This window comes from Myxocyprinus asiaticus, chromosome 11 (genome assembly GCF_019703515.2).
Source record: "Myxocyprinus asiaticus isolate MX2 ecotype Aquarium Trade chromosome 11, UBuf_Myxa_2, whole genome shotgun sequence".
NCBI lineage: Eukaryota > Metazoa > Chordata > Actinopteri > Cypriniformes > Catostomidae > Myxocyprinus > Myxocyprinus asiaticus.
Genome location: NC_059354.1, coordinates 22,675,733 through 22,697,976, shown reverse-complemented (window position 1 = coordinate 22,697,976; position 22,244 = coordinate 22,675,733). Strand labels below are relative to the sequence as shown.

General features: G+C 38.7%; 1 protein-coding gene across 2 annotated transcripts in view; it reads right to left on the bottom strand.

Moving 5' to 3' along the window:
* Positions 1–22,244, bottom strand: part of LOC127447938 (DNA repair protein REV1-like) — a 50,693-nt gene that overhangs the window by 7,374 nt on the left and 21,075 nt on the right. Inside the window, exons 2-15 of one of the 2 annotated variants that reach the window (XM_051710178.1) lie at positions 17,601–17,667; positions 12,412–12,544; positions 11,081–11,249; positions 10,540–10,800; positions 8,129–8,841; positions 7,911–8,015; positions 7,249–7,365; positions 7,035–7,161; positions 6,776–6,904; positions 4,697–4,851; positions 3,171–3,290; positions 2,837–3,057; positions 2,530–2,702; positions 1,708–1,949 (exon numbers count right to left, since the gene is read on the bottom strand). In XM_051710178.1, the coding sequence (XP_051566138.1) occupies positions 1,708–1,949; positions 2,530–2,702; positions 2,837–3,057; positions 3,171–3,290; positions 4,697–4,851; positions 6,776–6,904; positions 7,035–7,161; positions 7,249–7,365; positions 7,911–8,015; positions 8,129–8,841; positions 10,540–10,800; positions 11,081–11,249; positions 12,412–12,544; positions 17,601–17,657 (2,722 nt within the window). In that variant the 5' untranslated portion in view covers positions 17,658–17,667. Of the gene's footprint in view, positions 1–1,707; positions 1,950–2,529; positions 2,703–2,836; positions 3,058–3,170; positions 3,291–4,696; positions 4,852–6,775; positions 6,905–7,034; positions 7,162–7,248; positions 7,366–7,910; positions 8,016–8,128; positions 8,842–10,539; positions 10,801–11,080; positions 11,250–12,411; positions 12,545–12,646; positions 12,760–17,600; positions 17,668–22,244 lie in introns of those variants that run through there. The other variant, XM_051710179.1, reaches the window with a different exon arrangement.

Genomic DNA, 22,244 nt, shown 5'->3' with positions numbered 1-22,244 from the left:
GCAACAAGGAAAGTCTGTTAAGAAACATATTTTCTGCAAGGACTTGCATGGATTATGATTATATAGTTGAAGTCAGAATTTACATACACCTTTGCCAAATACATTTAAACTCAGTTTTTCATAAGTCCTGACATTTAATCGTAGAAAACTGTCTTAGGTCTGTTAGGATCACTACTTTATTTTAAGAATGTGAAATGTCAGGATAATAGTAGAGAGAATGATTTATTTCAGCTTTTATTTCTTTCATCACAATCCCAATGGGTAAGAAGTTTACTTACACTTTGTTAGTATTTGGTAGCATTGCCTTTAAATTGTTTAACTTTGGTCAGAATTTTTTGGGTAACCTTCCACAAGCTTCTCACAATAAGTTGCTGGAATTCTGGCCCATTCCTCCAGACAGAACTGGTGTAATGGAGACAGGTTTGAAGGCCTCATTGCTTGCACACGCTTTTTCAGTTCTGCCCACAAATTTTCTATCAGCTTGAGGTCAGGGCTTTGTGATGGTCACTCCGATACCTTGACTTTGTTGTCCTTAAGCCATTTTAACCACACCTTTGGAGGTATGCTTGGGGTCATTGTCCATTTGGAAGACCCATTTGTGACCGGGCTTTAACTTCCTGGCTGATGTCTTGAGATGTTGCTTCAATATATCCACATAATTTTCCTTCCTCATGATGCCATCTATTTTGTGAAGTGCACCAGTCCCTCCTGAAGCAAAGCACCCCCACAACATGATGTTGCCACCCCCATGCTTAACGGTTAGGATGGTGCTCTTAGGCTTGCAAGCCTCACTCTTTTTCCTCCAAACATAACGATGGTCATTATGGCCAAACAGTTCCATTTTTGTTTCATTAGAACAGAGGACATTTCTCAAAAAAGTAAGATCTTTGTCCCCATGTGCACTTGCAAACTGTAGTCTGGCTTTATGGTGGTTTTGGAGCAGTGGCTTCTTCCTTGCTGAGCAGCCTTTCAGGTTATGTCAATATAGGACTAGTTTTACTGTGGATATAGATACTTGTCTACCTGTTTCCTCCAGCATCTTCACAAGATCCTTTGCTGTTGTTCTGGGATTGATTTGCACTTTTCGCACTAAACTACAGTCATCTCTAGGAGACAGAATGCATCTCCTTCCTGAGCGGTACGATGGCTGCGTGGTCCCATGGTGTTTATACTTGCATACTATTGTTTGTTCAGATGAACGTGGTACCTTAAGGTGATTGGAAATTGCTCCCAAGGATGAACCATCCCCATTCTGAGGTCTTGGCTGATTTCTTTTGATTTTCCCATGATGTCAAGCAAAGACGCACTGAGTTTGAAGGTAGGCCTTAAAATACATCCACAGGTACACCTTCAATTCAGTACACCTCCTAACAGAAGCTAATTGGCTAATTGTCTAAAGGCTTGACATTATTTTCTGGAATTTTCCAAGCTGCTTGAAGGCACAGTTAACTTAGTGTATGTGAACTTCTGACCCACTGGAATTGTGATATAGTCAATTAAAAGTGAAACAATCTGTCTGTAAACAATTGTTGGAAAAGTTACTTGTGTCTCGCACAAAGTAGATGTCCTAAATGACTTGCCAAAACTAAAGTTTTCTAATGTTAAATCTGTGGAGTGGTTAAAAACTCAGTTTTAATGACTTCAACATAAGTGTATGTAAACTTCTGACTTCAACTGTAATTTTCATACATCATATACTCCTCTGACCTTGTGCAAGAGGGTCTTTACTTTGACTATGGGGTGGCTTTCTGGCCAGCAGCAGGTCCTTGATGGAGCGGCCACGAGAGAGCCCTTGACCTGATGGATCTGTGTGTGTTCCGTCCAACTGCTGCACCTGAAGCCCCACCCCTCTCATGTCCTTTACATCCAACTTCATGGCATGGAAAAGCTTAATGGCTTCTCCTGCAATCACCTGACCACTGTCTGTGGCCTGAGCTAGCAAAGCAGACCTATAAAGTGACATTAATAGTAAATTCTCAAACATACAGTGTCTCCAAAAAGTATTTGGACACTTAAGCCACACTTAAACATGTATGAAAGTCATTGCATTGTATAACAAATATCAACTGCCATTTCTTTTAAAGAAATAGCTCAACATAGCTCAAGCAAAACATTTCACAAAACATCTTTTTAGGTTTCAAATAAAAGCACAATTGGTTTATTGTTCAAAATTAAGACAACTTTTTCTGACACATACTGGTTGTCAAATGTCAGTGAACATGTCAATAGTTAATGTGAACTGACTAGCGAACTTGAAGGGAATTGATGTCATACATCCACTAAAATTACCTCTAAAAATTGCAAAGAAAAGTGAAGTTAGCTCTAAGAAAAGCTTTAGCATCATCTATTTGCAGATGCCAGTTTGGTTTAATATTTGTATATAGGACAATAACATTCTGACATTTTTAAGGTGGGTTTATGTGTGTCCAAAAGGGTTAAAATACTTATTTGGGGTCACTAAATACCACAGAGAAATTCTGTGGTTATTCAATAGGACTAACAGTTGTAATTTATCCTGATATCTGTCACCTGGCCAGGTTGTCACAGATACCATGACCACCATATTTGGCTGGCTCTACAGGGGCCCCTGCTTTCCGCATCATGACCTTCAGTGTAAGCCGGCGGCCCTTTTGCCCAGCGCTCTCCAACCTCTTCTGCACCTCCATGGATAGGTTAGTGAGGAAAGACTCTGCATCTTCAACCTAGAAAAGCATTAGAAGAAATAGGTAGCTAAAGACATAGGTCAACAGACGGAGGAAAATAACAAGTAATGGGTGATTTGAAGCACTTTTGTAGCTTGTACTTGTAAAACTAGGTTTAAACTTGTACATAAAACCTGTGTGAATCGAATGTTGTAGTTCATCTCGGCAGACACAGACTTCCTCTCCTTCTCACTGCGCACAGGCCTGTCATCCAGCCCCCTGCAAAAGCGGAAGAGTGTCTGCCCTGTCCGTGGCCCAAACTCCTTCTGCAGCAGAGACATGGACAGGTGCTGTAGGTCTCCACAAGTGCTCACTCCAAGGGAGGCCAGTTTGGAGCTCATTGAGCGGCCCACACCTGCACAGAGGCACACAGAAGCACAGGCCCACGTGCACACAAACACAACATTACACTCGACTGTAAAACTCTGAATACAGAGGATTGAAATATACAAAATGCACTACTCTCACCAGGCAAATTGGAGACAGGTTGATCCCTGATGAAATCATCCACCTCCTCTGATCTGAGGAAGTACTGTCCATTTGGCTTGGCCTTCCGGGTTGCCATTCGAGCTAGAAGGATGTTGGAACCTGAAGACGAGCATAAGGCAAGTTAGAAAAAAAGAAGTCATTATAATAACACAGTGTTCCCATACCTTTCGACCAATTAATTTTCATAACTTTTCCGGATTGTTCACCCCAAAATGAAAATTCTCTCATCATTTACTCATCCTCATGCCATCCAAGAGGTATGGCATTCTGTCTTCTGCAGAACACAAATGAAGATCTTTAGATGAATATCTCGGCTCTGAAGGTCCATACAATGCAAATTAATGGTGATCAGAAATCACAAAGGCAGCATAAAAGTAATCCATAAGACTCCAGTGGTTAAATCCATGTCTTCTGAGCAATAAGATAGGTGTGGGTGAGAAACAGATCAATATTCAAGTCCTTTTTCTCCATAAATATCACCCTTTGACTAGCCCCGACCAGTAGGTGGCAATATAAATGAAGAAAGCAATTGCCAAAAAAAAAGAAAAGAAGAAGAATGTGGAAGTAATGGAGATTTATGGTAAAAAAAAAGAAAGAAAAAGACTTAAATAATGCTCTGTTTCTCACCCACACCAATCATATCGCTTCAGAGGACATGGATTAAAGCACTGGAGTTTTATGGATTACTTTTATGCTGACTTTGTTATCTTTGGGGATTCAAAGTTCTGGTTACCATTCACTTGCATTCTATGGACCAACAGAGGTGAAATATTCTTATAAAAATTTTCATTTGTGTTCTGCAGAAGAAAGAAAGTCATACATATCTGGGATGGTATGAGTAAATGAGTAAAGAATTTTCATTTTTGGGTGAAATATCCCTTTGAATATTTTATTGAGACTGCACTTATTTGTAGTTTATTAAGTATTTTAGTGCAGAGCATAACCAGAAAAAAAATTATGTTCACTGTAAAAAATTTCCAGGACTTTTTAACATTTTAATAATTCCCATGATTTTACCAGGCCTGGAAATCACAATTTTGTTTTTCATGACCAAGAAACCCTGATAACGGCATCTACTTTACAATTAAAAAAGTGATAGCTACAAAAATATGTGGAACACATATCTGAAACTGAAGTGTGTAACTTTTTCAATGTTAAAATACTTTCTACAATCCCAGCATAATACGCAGAGACAACTATAAGTAAGCCATTTGTAGGTTAATTTTCTCAAAAACTGCAAGCACTTCAGCACTGAGTCTCTGTATCACTATAAAAATTCCTCTGTTTGTTTTGAGTGACTCGTAAAGCCCTACACAACAACACTGAATCAACAAATGACATGAGTTGGGAGCGGGAATATTTGTTCAAACAACAGCAGGCGGGGGCCTTATTCGCAAGACTGTTCGAAAACGATAATTATTTTTGAAATTCCATTCAGTGGCCCTAGTGACACAGAAATCAAACTTCAGCTTTAAATCTTATTCAAAAAGACAGATGTCACTCACCCATTCCAACTGAGGCAGAGCAACCAGTTTTCTCCTTCACATCTGCCCGGATGGCCCCTGCCAGGTCATCAGGAGTGACCCGCAGCTCAGTCAAAAGAGCAGTGGCATCCACTAATGCCTCGTCACAACTCAGTGCCTCGATGCTGTGAGTGTAACTTCAGACAAGAAAGGCAGAGAATGCTAAAATCAATCGGTATATGAATGCAGTTAGTTAAAGGAATGGTCATCCAAAAATTCTCTCATCATTTACTCAACATCATGCCATACCAGATGTGTATGACTGTCTTCTGCAGAACAAAAATTATGATTTTTAGAAGGCTATTTCAGCTCTGTAGGTCCATACAATGCAAGTGAATGGGTGCCAACTTTTTGAAGCTCCAAAAAGTTCATTTAGCCATCATAAAAGTAATCCGTTCGACTCCAGTGGGTCAATTAATGTCTTCTGAAGCAAAATGCTGGGTGTAAGAAATAGATAATTATTTAAAACTTTTTTTTTATTAAAAATGTTCGCTTCCGGCCAGCTTGAGGTTTGTACGTTGAAGAGGGTGGAGTTCAAACTGCCTCTCGCGTGACGTAAGTGCAAAAGCCTCTGTGAATTCTTAGTAACAAAAAAAAAATAAATAAATAAAAAAAAATAAAAATGTTGAACTATTTCTTAGACATACATAGCGCTTCGCTTCAGAAGACATTAATTAGACCACTGGAATTATATGGATTATTTTTAAGATGGCTATATGTACTTTTTGGAGCTTCAAAAAGTTGGCACCCATTCACTTGCATTGTATGGACCTACAGAGCTGAAATATTCTTCTTCAAATCGTCGTTTGTGTTCTGCTGAAGAAAGACAGTCATACACATCGTGGATGTTCATTTTTGGGTGAACTAATCCTTTAACAATCAAGAGAGTATAACAAAACAGGGCCTGAAATTAAAAATGTGGGGGATTCCTTAGATGCTTCATGAGGGAGGGATTCATGCACTTTGTGGGGGAATAAAACTTGAAATAAAAAAACATCCAACAATCTCCACTCAATTTCACCTTAAACTCTAGTTTTGTTCAGATGGAACGATTTCTAAAGTATACAGCCCACATTATGGCCCTTCTCTTCAGTAACTTGTTTCCCAGGAAGACATGTTGCAATAAAGTGCTGAATTACATTGATATTCTTGGCAGATCCATACAAAAACAGACTTTTAACAATAACTTAAACAAGTAGTTAACAATACAAGTCAATACTTACCAGTGATATTAATGAATTAATCGGCAGTGTAAAGTTGACAAAATGCATTGAAAATGGCAGCAGATGAAATCCTGAGAGACCTTACTTCTACATTAGCTATGATGTTTTATACTTGAAGATAGATAATAATATGTACATTAAAAGATAGATCATAAGATGAATTTTGAATACAGTATGCATATTATTTGTGTATATGATTACTTATGTTATTAAATTGACTGATTCATGTGGCAGAGAAAGCACCTGTACAGGTATGTCAGATTGAACTGTTATGATCAAGCGGACCATATGAGCAAGCGGCATGATGTGACGTGGCAAAACTAGATCACTCCAATATCGTACACTTGCACTTTAGATTGCTTTGTTCATAATAAAAAGCAACGAAAGTTTAACCGCGTTGCCATATGCATGCCGAACTAACAAGTTCATATTGGTTTCACCCAGCGGGGTCTGTCTTTAACAGAAGTCCCACAAATATGCAAGAATGCATTTTCTTTACAGTGTAAAAAGTGAGACTCAGAGCACCCACACTACACTCAACAAGCATTTAAAGAGCAGCTCAATCTGATGCACGTGATAGAGAGAGAAGCACGCGGTAGCATCGATTTACTTGCACTGATTCTGGAATTAAATTCTGAAATCAATAGAAGTATTGATTTGGTTTGTTCATCTGTGTGTATTCATTTACTAATTCTCATGTACATGCTATAATGAATAAACGTGTGCTATGAATGCAGAACTTGCTGGAATTATCAAAATGGTGTGCAATCCCCACAATCCTATGCCAAAGTTCAGGCCCTGCAAAAGTTTTTAACATTTTAACTCTGTACAACTGTACCTGGCCAGTGTCTCATACATGGTCAGTGCCACCTCTTTATATGCCTGAAAATCATATGGTACTGACTGTAGATCAGGACAAAGCTGTTTAGCCCGGCCAAAAAACATGCCATTTCGCACACCAGCCTGCCTGTAGAAGAGAGAAACATCACTTTAGCCATTGTTGCAAGAGACCAAACAATGCTAAAGGGCAGTAAATGTCAGCTGTGCGCATGTTAATGAACGGGATGAAACAGGCTGGGCAGGGTTATAACAATTACCTAGCCTCATAACTGCAGGAGGCAATCTCTGCCATAGACATGGAGGTCTGGTCCTGATACACTCCATTGCTGGGAGCCTCCTCACACTGTGGAGATAGGGTCATCTCAAGATCACAGTCTGTCTTTCCTAAGTAAGCAGAAATCATAAGTCACTAAATTCACACTGTACTTTTTGTGATCTTATAAGAAGTCTGTAGCAAAATACAGGGCTCACCTGTTCTGTACTGTTTCTGTTTCCTCTGATAGTACTGAAACTCAAGTTGAGGATTGGCGCCAGGTCGCTGTGCAACACGGCTTGGACCACGGTTACTTGTTACCGCAACTGGTTTCCCTGGAGTACAAACTGACCATCAATAAAGCTCAGGTATCCAACAAGTGTCTAAGTGTGCTCTGAAAGTCAACAAGCTGCAGGTGTGTGATTGAAATACCCCATGATTTCAAAATTGGAGTTTTTCCAGCTTTAGTTCATATCTGTTAGCTTTAAGGCCATACATATGCTAGTGTACTCCTAAAAGCTGATAAAATTTACATTTGGCAGATACTGTACTGTATATACAGATAAAATTACAGTCTTTCTCTCCCAGGAAAATGGACCAAATGTATTGATGAGTCATCGTGCGCTACACAGATTTTTGTCCAATCAAATGCTTCCTATAACTGAGAATGTTTCTCTCCCAAATAACTCCTGCTACTGAACTAGCAATTAACAAATTATGAGTCATTGCTGTGAAATATCTAAAGCCTATTGGTTATTTAAAAAGAAAGGATCGAGCCCTTTGATACATCCCACCCAAACTTCCTGTTTTAAAAAGAAATATTCAAAACAGGGAAGAAAACGTTGCTCGTCAAGACATTTCATGGGGTCTTGAAAGGTACCTATGAGATCTGGTCGGTGTCTGATTCCCACTGACACAAAGAAACAGTCCATATCCACATGCAGAATACAGGACTGACGCACCTGAGGAGCAGGCATTGAGGAACCTGAACCAAAGAAACGGATTTTATGTAAAAAGCTGGCCAGAATCACCACATCAAACACAAACACTTATTATATATAGATAATCATATTATTTATACAGATATAAACATGCTACCTGCACTGCAATTAGCTCTGAGCTTCTTTAGTTTCTCTTTTCCAGAGAAAATGGCTCCCTTTGCTGCTCGTCGCCTGCTCTGCAGGGCATTTACATACTCTGAGAACTCATTCCGCCACGTGGAGATATGATGCAGCCTCGAGTGAGAATAGAACTCCGATATAATTCCAGCCTCTGTTCCCTGGACATCTGACCTTCCTGATTGGTTACTAGAGTCTGCAAGGGTGGAGTTAGGGCTCATATGGTAACTCCCATTTAGTCGACCTCTGCCAGTCTGATCCTGCAGATGATTAGCCTTCTCAGGGGCAGCTAAAGTTCCTGGATGGGATGTTGGTTTTGGTTGAAGGTAATTTTGCATATTGGGAGCAACAGACTTCTTTATAGGACTAGACATGGAGATCATGGGTCTCTGATCTGCTTTTGAACCAGAAGAGGAGCAGTTCGGCTGATCTGTGTCCCTGTGTCCTCCCTGTGGGAGGTGAGACTGATGGGACCCTGTGTCAACAACTTGAGGAGGATGTTCTACCAAAGGAACCAAGTCCTGAGGCTTTAAGGCACCATTAAAAGGATGTACATAACCATTGGATAACAAAGGGTCTTTCGAGCTTCTTGGCAAAAGGGCACACGCATTGTCATCATGATTTCCACCATGAATCCCATTAACTCCAGAGCTCTGTGTGTCTTCCTCAGAGATAATGCTACACAAGTCATTTCTGCCAGACAAAAAGAGAGAGGACAGGAAGAAACAACATCAATGAACTTGCACAATGTTTTACAGCTATACATCTTGATTAAACAAATAGGAACTGATACCACACATGTATAAAATATGACATCCTATAAAGCAGTGGTTCTCAACTGGTTATGCTTCAGATTTTACATGGAACATCACGTAATGACTCAACACAGTACTTTTGTATGATAAAAAATATACTTGAAACCAGACATTTTTAAAATTCCCATGAAGCAAAAATATGCTAAATTATTAACCTAAAAAGAAAATTTACAATTTTGTGAATGCATAAACAATAGTAGAAGCCTAACACATGGAACAAATACTGTATTCGTATTAGCCAAGTGACAGGTGAAAATGTGCGAAAATACAGTAGTTTGATTGAATGCCTAGCCTTCAACATCCTTTGGGATAATTCAATGCACTCCTTTATGTGGCGCCCCTATGCATTGCGTATTTTGTATTTGCAACCAACAACAAAAAGATATGGAAAGCCTTTTCATCTGCAGCTGAATGGCCCCTGCACACTTCATACAAAATCAAAGAACAAACAGGTGCGACCTTGTTTAGAAGAAAATCTGGCCAAAACAAGGTGTGTTTTAGATTGTTTTCGGTGATTCGTAACAGCTCGCCAAAGCAAACTTTCAGAAAAACTTCTTACCGGCTGCTTAACACCTTCTTACTGCCACTGGTCCGCATCATCCGTAGGTGTGATCTGGAGCTCCACCGACTTTGAGGCTGACAACTAATTCCCATTCAGTCAGTTAAGATCAATCAACATGAACACACCAGTGTGTAGAGATAAAAGTGAGCTGGTGAAACTTACCTACTGTACATCTGTACGATCACTTGCATAGAGAGATTTTCCAAGAACATTTCATACAATTTTTTTGTTTTATTAATCTTCAAAAGGAATCAAATCTACTCAGATACTCTTAAGTGCCCATTCACTCTAGTGTTTGATATGCTGTTTCACTCATGTGTCAATTGAAGCCAAAAGCCATTTCACACATCTGCCCAAAGTAAGATATGCCTATAATTTTTTGTCTGTATTCTACCCCTTTACACTCTTTTATATACCCATCTTTGCAGTACTATCAGTGAGATCATAAATTACTATAAAGGAGTGTAATCGGTGCATATTATGGCCACGTATAGCATGTTAGCACTTTAGCGTCATAAATGCCAAAGGTAAACATGACAAATTACACATTATCTACTTCATATACATTTCTTTAAATCACCACTTAGTAGTTAAAACAGCTTCTTTTACTGATCTTGTGTGAATTCTACTCATAGAAAGAAGTATGAAGTCATTGATAACGCATTTTAATGTCATATTAGTTGATGATTTACATGTAGTCTTGAGCGTCCTCATATTTAAATGACCTCTAAACACCTCTCCCAGCAGCATGGCAGGTGTCTGAACGTACACAAACAGTATGTCGTTGCTAAGTCGTTTAGAGCTTCTTTTTGACTCTGAGCAAATAACGAAGGAGCACTTTGCCGAGAGTGTGCAGGGACCTTAAAAGTTGATAAGCTTATTTATCTTGCCATCCTAACATTGGACGATTATATGGTTAGTTGCATTTTAGTATTTGCATTTAGCATTGTTTTTCACCCTAACAGAACAGACCTGCAAACCCAGTAGAGATCCCCTTTTGTAAAATGTACTCACATTCTGACATCCAGCAGTTGATTGGTTTGCTCAGTGAAGTTATTAGGGTGGTTACTGAGGACTTCTTTAGAGTGGGTTTGAGTGTGGCTGGGCTGAGCCTGGATGCTGTCTGATTGGGGGTAACTTGGACTGGATTTGGATGGGACACAGCTGGACAATAGATCCTGCCCTCCTCTTGCACACACAGTGGTAAAGCTCAGGCCTTTCTGCTTTGTATACAGCTGATACTGCATGTAAGAAAGCTGGTGTCCTGCCTTTATACTGCAATAAACAAAAAAGGCAAAAATATTAGCATGTTGGAGCCATGATCTCATAGGTAGTGCATATGCTTCAAACATGATGTTCTGTGGTGCTCATGTGGTAGATGTAGGTTTGAACCGGCCTGCATCATGTCCTGACTGCATTCCTCCTCTGTCTCTCCCATAATTTCTTGTATCCTCTCTAAAATCTCTACAATAAAATGGCAAAATGCCCAAAAACACAACAAAACAGAACACCATACATACAAGTGATATTTTGTTTTTATAACACATGCGCTCACCTGTCTAAAATCCACTCTGGCCGCACTACTTTCTCTCCTCTGAGATCCTGTATTTTGCGGTTGGGCAGGTTAGTGGCAATGATATGTGTGGTTTTGGAGCGTGAGTAATAGACATGGAACTGCCCACCATGCAGCATCATCAGCCTGCGCAGCTCATCTGCACTGGGATCTGAACATACAAACACACACATACAAGATTAAAAAAAACACGTCAGAGGCACAGTGGTTAGCACACATCACATTTTGATAATCTCCAGCCACTCTCTAATATAGCTGTCTAATTAAGAAAGGAAGAAGCCCCAAAGGAAACATTTTTAAAAGTACATCCATCTATTCTATAATATGACTAAAAATAATACATAAACATTAAAGGGAAAGTTCACTTCATTACTCATGTTGTTTCAACCCTGTATGACTTTCTTGTGAAGAGATGTTAGGCAGACCAACAGCCTTAGTTAACATTCACTTTCATTGCATGGAAAAACAAAAGTATAAGGTGATTGAGGCTATCAGTCCCTAACATCTCCTCTTGTGTTTCACGGAAGAAAGTCGAATAATAACAGATGTTTTTTGGGTGAACTATCCCTTTAAAGCGATGTTCTGGGTTCAATACAAGTTAAGCTCAATCAACAGCATTTGTGGCATAATGCTGATTACCACAAAAACTCATTTTAACTCGTTCCTCCTTTTCTTTAAAAAATAAAAGCAAAAATCGAGGTTACTGTGTGGCACTTATAATGGGGCATTTAGAATGGAAGGGAATGGGGAAACTGAAAGTGAATGTGGCCAATTTTTGGAGGGTTTAAACAGAAATGTGAAGCTTATAAAAGCACATATTAATTCTTCTGTTAAAACTTGTTTATTTGTGCTGTAAAGTTGTTTAAATTGTCATTTTTACAGTCATTTTAGGGTTTGTTGACATTACATTGTCATGGTAACGAAGTTGTAAAAGTGTCTATAACTTTACATAGAAAAGGTTTTTAAGTGATTTTATCACACTAAAATCATGTTGACATGCATATTGTTTATGTCTAGTGACTATACTTTTGAAACAGTGAGTATTTCAACGTATAAAAATTGGACCCCATTTACGAAGCGCCACACTGTAACCTCGATTTTTGCTTTTTTTCAAGGAGGGACGAGTCGAAATACATTTTTGTGGTAAATCAACATTATCCCACAAATGCTTTCGATTGAGCTTAACTTGTACTGAACCCGGAACATTCCTTTAACACTAATGCTCATTTTGTGAAGAATGCTTGTCTGCTTCTTCACATTTGTAATTAGAGCATATGTAGGTGATGGTAGGGATATGGGGAAAGAAGTCTGACCTGTGTATCCATTGACGTAGATGGCCACACCACTGAAGATACAGGACGATGTTCCATCTTTCTGTTTCTCTCTTGGGGCATCCTTCTGAAACTGCTCCTCAAGCTTAGATATTTTTGCAGCCATGTAACCACCCTAAACACACATTTAACAAAAGCACAAGCAATGTTCATAGAGGAAATGCTCCATTCACAGTCAAAGAAAGATCAAATCATAGAGCACAGATGGGACACTCACACTTATACAGTAGAATATAATTCTAACAGAAAATCCCTCAGAAACAAAATGAGCAGACAAGAATATAGACTCCCACACACAAAGAAAAATGTGCAGTGTCTGGCTGACAAGCATTTGATTACACCTCAGACATTCAATGAGTCTGGAGGTGCAAGTCTGCCCTGCTGGCACGGCGACTCTGTCTCCATGGCAACGGATGGAACGCTAGGATTCAGGAGTTGAGCCTGAACCAATAAACAGTCACACACACACACACAATACTCCACGATGCTCACTCGCTCTACCTGTACTGACAGGAAATTCCCCTGAACCTAATTAATACAGACTAAAATTTTAGGAAACAAAGACCTGAAGGCAAAGACTGCTCCGTTTGAGTGAACTTTAAATTCGGCACAAAATAATCATTATATGGAACATGCACTGGCAACATTCACAAGCACACATGGGATCTGGGATCTTTCATTATGATTAACAATCACAAATCATTAAACAATAAAAACCAATAAATTACAAAACTCCACACTTTCCTGTTATTTGGCATCAAAACGCTCAGAGTCCATCTAATAAGAAAAAGAATAGTAACTGCAATTTAAATGGTAAATGCAGAGTCATATATGCGGTTCAGCTAATGCTGAGGAACATGAGGATACTGGAGTCAATCAAATCTCTCAAAAGGATCGCTGCTTTCAGACTGTGGCGGCAGAGCAGAGATGCTGGCCACCAGTGTGGAAAATTGGAATTACTCACTGGTGTATTACAAATGAAAACCCGTCTAGACTTCAGTAGTAACACACACATACACACACACACACACACGCACACACGCACGCACGCACGCACGCACGCACGCACGCACGCACGCAAGGGGTAACCACTTGCCATGCGTTCCATGGTTATGAGGAAAAGTGGGTTACAATACCAGTGAATCAACATTTACAGTGTCTGCAGTTGCTGCCTTAAAGGGATAGTTCACGCAAAAATGAGAATTCTCTCACCATTTATGCCATCCCTCATGTGTACGACTCTGCAGAGCACAAATTAAGATTTTTAGAAGAATATCTCAGCTCTGTAGGTCCTCACAATGCAAGTGAATGGGTACCCTTATTTTTAAGCTCCAAAATGCACATGAATTCAGTATAACAGTAATCCATATGACTGCAGTGGTTAAATCTGTGTGTTCAGAGGTGATATGATAGGTGTGGGTGAGAAACAGTTTAATATTTTAGTCCTTATTACTATGAATTCTCAACCCTGCCAAGTAAGTGGCGATATGCACGAAGAATTAAAATAGAGATTTATCGTGCAAAAGGACTTAAATATTGATCCGTTTCTTATCCATAATTATCATATAGCTTCTGAAGATATGGATTAAACCACTGGAGTCATATGGATTACTTTTAAGCTACCATTATGTACTTTTGGAGCTTCAAAATTTTGGTACCCATTCAACTGCATTGTATGGACCAACAGAGCTGAGATATTCTTCTAAAAATCTTTGTTTGTGTTCAGCAGAAGAAAAAGTCATACACATCTGGGATGGCATTAGGGTGAGTAAATGATGAGAGAATTTTCATTTTTGGGTGAACTAATCCTTTAAAAGACAACATGGTAAATCAGAGGAAGCCTCAACAGTAACTGCTGCAGAGCTTCACTCCAAATCTTTGATACAATTTCAAGAATTCCTTTTTGAAATTTTCCATACTTTTGGGTGCATGGCATGACAAATGTCCCAGTCTTTGATATGGAGTTAAACTAACGCTTTCTTTAGAATCAATGGCACTGAGAAGAGACATCACATAAAAATAAGAAAAGGAAAATGTACAGTTAGCTGGTCATTTTCACAAAATTAAACCCCCTTATGGGATACACTGTAAACCCTAATGCTCAAAATACTAAATTGTATTGAGTATAGAAAATCAAATCATAAAAATAGTCCAAATAAATTAACCTTGATACTCATCAATTCGTACTCTCTCTTTCTTTTGAGATTACAAAACTGAAAACTTTTGAATAACCTGTATTGTTTTATTGTTTTGAGCTTAACTTAAATTTAAAGGAACCCAAATGATCCAACTGAACTTAAAGATATCCAGTAGCCTCTCAATCTACACTACCAATGTTGCAATGAGGGCACAGATGCAGAGACTATTGGGCATTTTTGTTGTGCAGCTCTGTAGAGTTCTACTGAACTAAACTAAAATGAAACTAAAATGTATCCAAAACTTCGATTTGCTATAAAAAATTAAGTAGGCTATTGGGCATTCATTGTTCCTCTTCATTTCAAGTTTTACTTAATATATTTGTGTTTGGACAACATCATTATTTTGTTGGGAGAACAATTTTTTTTTTTTTTAAACAGGGCAGGGGATTCCAAATTTCCAGCATGCTTTGTATGGCACTCAAAAGGGAGAGCAAATGGTAAAATGTACTGTTATATAATGTGTCTTTGTGCAAGATAAATGTTAAGACTTGTTAGTGTTTAATGTTTTGCTGTGTTATTTAGAAGAGTTTCTGTTATTTTGGAGGTTAACATTATGGTGAATTGTGGAGATTGAGCTCAGGTCAAAGTTAGGATTGTTCTATACTGCTTTATTCATTGAGCAATTGCTATGCTGAGATTGCATGGTAATTTTAAGTTCAGCCAAAGTGTTAAATTTAAATTAAAAGCCATCAAAATAAGTTTGCTTAAACTAAATCCTTAAAGGGGTCATCGTATGCCCTTTTACAAAGTGTTTATTTTTTGGGGTGGGTCTACTACAATAGGTATTTATGCTTTTTTTAAAAACAATAAATAAATAAATAAATAAATAAATAAAACACATTATTTTTCACATATTATACATTTCTGCATCACCTCTCTTCCCAGTACTCCTTCCGAAAAGAGCAATGTGCTCTGATTGTTCGTGCGGACCAGTGTGTTGTGATTGGTCGACCACTTCGAGGGTGTGTGCGATATGTTACGCCCCTTACCATAACCTCTAGATTCAGCTTCTCAGATGTAAACATTAACAATGGCGTCAATTTTGCCTTATCAATTCGAGCCCGAGTCAGATAATGAGAATGTAGAAGTACAAGTGAATCGACAAGAACCAGTTACAAAGCAAGACTTGAACAGGGCGTTTCACAATGGTATGTTTTTATTTTGTAATTCTCTTATACATCTCAGATGCGATGTTATAAATTATTCAAAAGTAACTGCAGTTTCTGTATACAAAATATCCATGTATTACACAAAATAGCTTTCACAGAGGACGATACGCCGGGAGCATTTCTTCCACGGCGCACGGGCCAAGGAGTCTAACGAGTCAGAGGGTGTTCTCAAGACCCCACGCCGCTAAAGAATGTAACACACATTTAATTATCTTTTCATAGAATGGGTGTAGCCGAATCTTTGTAATCCAGAACTACGAGCCTTGAACAGAAACTTACAAAAGTGAAAAAAGTGGGGCCGCAGATTTAAAAAAAAAAAAAAAAAAAAAAAAAAGAAAATCTATCAACACAATTTAGCTAGCAGAGCCAAACAGCTTCGCACTTAATCTATATCGTACCTACAACACAATACTTTGAATTAGAACTGTCAATAAGAGAAACATTAACAAATAATAAAACATACTTACAGGTTGTAATCCAGAAACGCAACATAGTCCCGACAAAGTAGGAACTGCTTCGTCTTTCAAGGCAAGCTTTTTAGAGAAGCCGGAATTGTATTCCCTTAAGTTATGGAAGCTGTCCTCCGTAAAATGTGCAGCACACAGATAAACTTTAGGGTTATAATGTCCTGGAACAGTGTTAAAAAAAATTTTTAATCACTGTTCTCAACGCTCTTTGTCCTTAGCAAGGCCAAAATAAGGGGGTTTGGAACCGGGGTTGAAAAAACAGCGTCTCTTCGACATGTCGACAACACACTGGCGCTTTTCCACTGCACGGTATAGCTCGGCTCGCTTTTTTTTTACTACAGCAACTCAACCAGGCCTCACCGCCTTTATTTTTTGAACATGCCTTGGGCGGTAATTATTTAGGATGGATCCTGGAAAAAAACTCAGGACTACAATGTAGTCCTTTTAGGGAGTTCAGAAACAGTGCTAAACTAATATAGACAATAACTCGCTTTGGAGTGGACATTTTTTATGCTCAACCCGCAACATTACACACTAAAAGAAGTTGAAAATGTAAAAAAGCATACGATGACCCTTTTAATATCGGCACAATAGCACTCCTGCTGTGGTATTTCTTAAGTATTGCAGCACACCTGAGCAGAGGGCATCTGTACATCTGTGAGTCATTTAATTTAATGCTGTCTAGAAAAATGTATACACAAGACCTCTCACTCACTGCCTCCATGATGCATGTTTAGGACAAAATCTGAGAGTTCTATTAACTTAAACTTGGAGTTTAGAAACATTAAAAATTTAAGGTAATTGACTGCCTCAAATGTTTTGAGTTCTGCTACCTTATTAGGGTTTACAGTAAAATACAAGACCCCTTCCCATCCAGATCACACTGACGTGGTTTATTTAGCAATTAAGACAAGATGACTCTACATTATCCTGCTTATTGCACAGCTTCTTACCAAATAAATAACTAAATGGACAACATTTTTTGATTTGAAATAAAGACAATGCAGGCCTTTGTACATTAATTAGGTCATAGTAATGTTGTTCCATAACCTTCCAATGGTTATGGCTTGGCTCATGAATATTAAGAGCCAAGCCTTCAATATAGTGCATTTTGTAAATTTGCTTCCAAAACACTGTGCAAATAAAAAATGTTGTCCTTGTATTAAGATGTCATTGTGATCAAGCTCAATGACCAGGTGTCTGGTCTGGGTCAATGGTAAATTATACAGTTAAATGGCCTAAATACAAAAATGTTTGACCACAGAGTGCTGTGACTAACCAATCAGAATCACATATTCCTGAGAATTGTGTAACAATAAAGAATGATAGCTTCTTACCCTTCCTCCCCATCCATCATCATCACTGGCTTTCTTTCTCCATCCATCTCGACTCATACTGAGGGACCTGAAAGACAATATTCAGTGAAAAGGGTCAAAACTCCACACATGCAAGTGACTGAAAACAGGACACATAAATGAAGGTGCATACATCTGTTCTCATACAAACACATTCAGATGCTAACACACTAAGAAATGAAGCAGACAAATACAAGTGCTACCACTTCAATTAGCAGTTGAGTGACAGCCATCTTTAATAAAAATGCATCTCTATCTGAAAAGCTACACTGTAAAAGAAAATCCTGTTAAATTTATGGTGAAAAACTGGAAGCTGTGGTTGCCAGAAATCCACCGTAAAAAATAAGGAAACCACGTTTCAGGCTTTACGGGATGTAATTTTGATGCTTGTATATTTTAAGGTGCACAACTGTTGTTATATTATTAAATGATAAACTTGATATATTAACTTCTGAAACTATAGAAATCTGCTTTTCACTTTGTAATGTATTGTTAATCACTGTAGTAATTACAGAAAGGCACATAATGACAAGCAGTTCATCAATAGTGGCCCTTCCAGAAGTAATGACCAAATATAGCTGCAAGCAGTGATGACAGGCCCAAGCACCATGGGTCCATTTCCACCCGGTGGCTTTCGGAAAACAATGCATGATGGACATGCATTTGGTCAAGTAAACAAGACAGACACCATGTCTTACCTTCTGCTCAGACATAATGGTCAACAACTTTGATGTGTGTGACAAATTAAATAAATGTATAATTATGGCAAGTTTTGGAATACCCTTGAACATCTACACCATTGTTGCCAGCTGGAGGCCCTATGACCGTGACCCACCATAGACACATTCATGTCATAAGCATTATTAAACATATGGCTGATTTGTCAAATACACCCGAATACACTACAACATCATAGAATTTCCTCTGTTGCCATGACAACACTTTTCAAGATATCAAGAATCCCTTCATTATTTTACATCAGCTGTGTTTTGACATTATTGTTAACAATTTTGCCATTCATTTATTGCCTCGCCATTGCAACACCGTTCAATATATTAAAAATCCATTAGCAATTTAGCATCTTCAATGTCTTGGCATAATGTTGGTGACATTATTTGGTGACAATCACATGAATTTTTAAAAGTTCAAAGCCTGTGATTTTCAGAAATTCCAAAATGGCTGATTTCCTGTTGGTCGAGCTAATGACTGCAATAAGTTGTTCGGCTTGAAAAGAACAACATATACCAAGTTTGTTGACTCTAGGTGAAAATGGGGTGCTACAGAGACCCTGTTACATGCCCATTTTTTGTTATTAACAATTTTATTGATTCCAAGCATAAAACATACAAACCAACATAAAAAACAGAATCAATTATTTACATTAAACTCCCTTCCCCTGAACCACGTGCAAATGCGAGATAACGGGGTTAGTTTGATAGAAAGGCTTTGCAATGGCGAAATAGGGGCAAGAATTTCCTGTGCAATACAAAACCAGGGAGGGGCTCTCTCAGGTGGAGGTGACCAATGAGCCAAATGTCTGAGACCGAATGCATAATAATAAAACAAAATCTTGGGTAGGCCTAGCCCACCTATGTCAATTGGCCTATGTAACTTGTTGAAATGTAATCTGGGATGTTTACCATTCCAAATAAAGGACTTTGCTATGCTATCAAATTGCTTGAAATAAGAGAGGGGGACATCTACAGGTAGGGACTGTAGCAGGTAGTTGAACATTAACCTCCCCAATCATAGATAAATGTAATGAAGCCCACATGCTCACATCACTTGAAAACATTTTTATTAAAGGGTTAAACTAAATCACACAAATTAGCTGGGAATAAAATGCCCTGTTTGGACCACTGGAAGGCACCCAGTTGAAAAGCCGTTACTGGGCAGTACCTGTCAGAGCCAAAGCTTCAGATTTAGACCAATTGTCTCTGTAACCTGAGAATTTAGAAAAGGAATTAATAATTATGTGGAGACAAGGCATAGATCTAATGGAGTCAGAGACGAATAATAAAATATCTTCTGCGTAAAGCAAAATCTTATGCACCAAACCTCCCATCATCACCCCTGGAAAATCATCCTCCTTTCTTATCACAGCTGCTAATGGTTCCAGGGCAAGACAGAACAATAATGGGGAAAGAGGGCAACCCTGCCAGGTGCCCCTATCCAGAGTAAAATAATCTGAAATGAATCCATTTGATTGTACCGCCGCTACCGGGTGTCTATAAAGTAACTTAATACATTCAATAAAAGTATTTCCAAACCCATATATTTCCAAAACCTTAAAAAGATAATCTCACTCTACCACATCAAACGCCATTTCAGCATCAACTGAGATGGCAGTGACTGGAGTCTGATCATTTGCCACTGACCACATGATACTGATGAAACGCCTAATGTTATCAGAAGAGCTGCAGCCCCAAATGAACCCCACCTGATCTGTATGTATAAGAGATGTCATAACTTTACTTAATCGGTTAGCCAAAATTTTTGACAAAATTATAACGTCTAGCTGGATCAGGTAAATTGGACGGTATCTCTTACACTCACTTGGATCTTTGTCCTTTTTAAGAATCAGACTGATCCGGGCTTGCGTCATGGTTGGCAGAAGCTTTCCAGTCTTTAATGATTCCGTATAAACTTATAACAAAAGTGGAGCCAATTCTGTAGCATAAGATCTAAAAATATTCAGCGGCAAAACCATCTGACCCCGGAGCCTTGCCTGTAGGTAAGTATTACCTCGTCAAGCTCCTCCAAGGTTATCTCAGAATCAAGATAATTTTTTGTCTCAGTCGTCAGTTTAGGGAAATCTAATGGTTCCACAAAGTTTCTAATATCTTCATCAGTAGACGAAGACGTGGAACTATAAAGATCAAGATAGAATTCTTACAAAGCATTATTAATATCAATGGCTGAGGTAAAAATTTCACCACCAGCAGATTTCACTGAGGGAATGGTAGAAAAAAAAACTTTCTCTGCTTTATATATCTAGCCAAAAGCTTCCCTTCTTTGTCCCCAGACTCAAAATATGACTCTCTTGCCCTAAATAACCAAAACTCCATTTTCCGTGACAAAATAGTATTATATCTGAATTTCAATCGGGTCAATTCTCTGAGGCCTTAAGACGACATTCGGCTCTTCAGCTCTGTCTTGGTACTTTTAATATTCTCTTCCAACTCCATGAGTTCTCGTGCTTTGGATTTTTTGATGAATAAGGTGTACTGTATGATCAGACCCCTAAGAACCGCCTTAAGTGCCTCCCAAGCCATACCCACAGAGGATACTGAGGACCAATTGGTCTCCATATAAACATTGATTTCAGCCTTTAACATTTGTTGGAAATCAGGATTTTGCAAAAGGGATACATTAAAGTGGCAACTATATGATTTCTTTTCCTCCATATGTGGCAACACCTCTAAACTTACCAGAGTGTGATCTGAGACTAAAATGTTTCCAACTGAGCAATCAACAACAGATGAAATGAGGGACTTTGCACACTTTTGCTTCACTATGATCAAGGACTGAGTCCATCAAAAGATTAAAGTGTCCTCCCAATATTATATCATGAGGGGTGCCAGTGGCTTGCAACATCCCTTCAAGATCTATTAAAAGCCCTGATCATCAGCATTAGGTGCGTAAATATTAGCCAAAATCAACCTTTGCCCCTGAATTTCTGCTAAAACAATAATGACTCTTCCTAATTTATCTTTAATCTGTTTGAGACATTTGAATTGTAGATGTTTATTTACCAATGTAATGACTCCCCTGCTCTTACTTGAGCTAGCACTAAAGAAAAAATGTCCACCTCATATCTTCTTAGTGTTTCTTGAAGAAACACTATATCATATTCCTTACGGTTAATAAAAGAAATAACCTTCCTTCTTTTTATGGGGTGCCCCAACCCATTCACATTCCACGTGGAGAGAGATAATCCACTCACTGACATTCTGACAGAGAAATTAGATTGTGTGTCAAAAATACAATTATAAAGACCACATTCCACATTAGTGCAATCAACCCCCGAACTCCCCCCCCCCCCAAAAAAAAAAAAAAAAACAGAAAAAAGAAAAACGTGCGCATTAACCCCACAAGCGACAGCGCCAACCGGCGTCCATCCCTCTAAACTCAGACAGTCCATGTACGCCTACGAGAGCCCCCGCAACAACTCTGCCATCGGATTGCTCAAGTCCGGTTTTTCAATAAAAAAAATTTGTAATACAGAATTACACAACAAAAGATAATCTATAAAACAAACTCCAGCCCATAAGTGGAATAAACAAAAAAAAATTGTAGATTCGTCCGCTCAATTGTCTCGAAGGTGTGTGCCTCCACAAAACAAACTCCAGCCTCTAGTGGAACCAGCACAAAAAAAAAAAAAAAAAAAAAAAAAACCGGGCCGTTCAGTTCTTCAGGCAGTCAAACTCACTCCAATGTCCTGCAAGAAATATTGCACAAAACCAACTCCAGCCAACAGGAGGCATAAGCACCCAAAACAACCAGATTTATCCACAAGCTGTCCCGAAGAAGTTAGGCGGAACCAGCACAAAACGAAACGAAAAAGGCGCTCAGTTTCCCTGGACAGTCAAGTGTATGTTCAGTGAGACAGGTCCACTAGGCGGC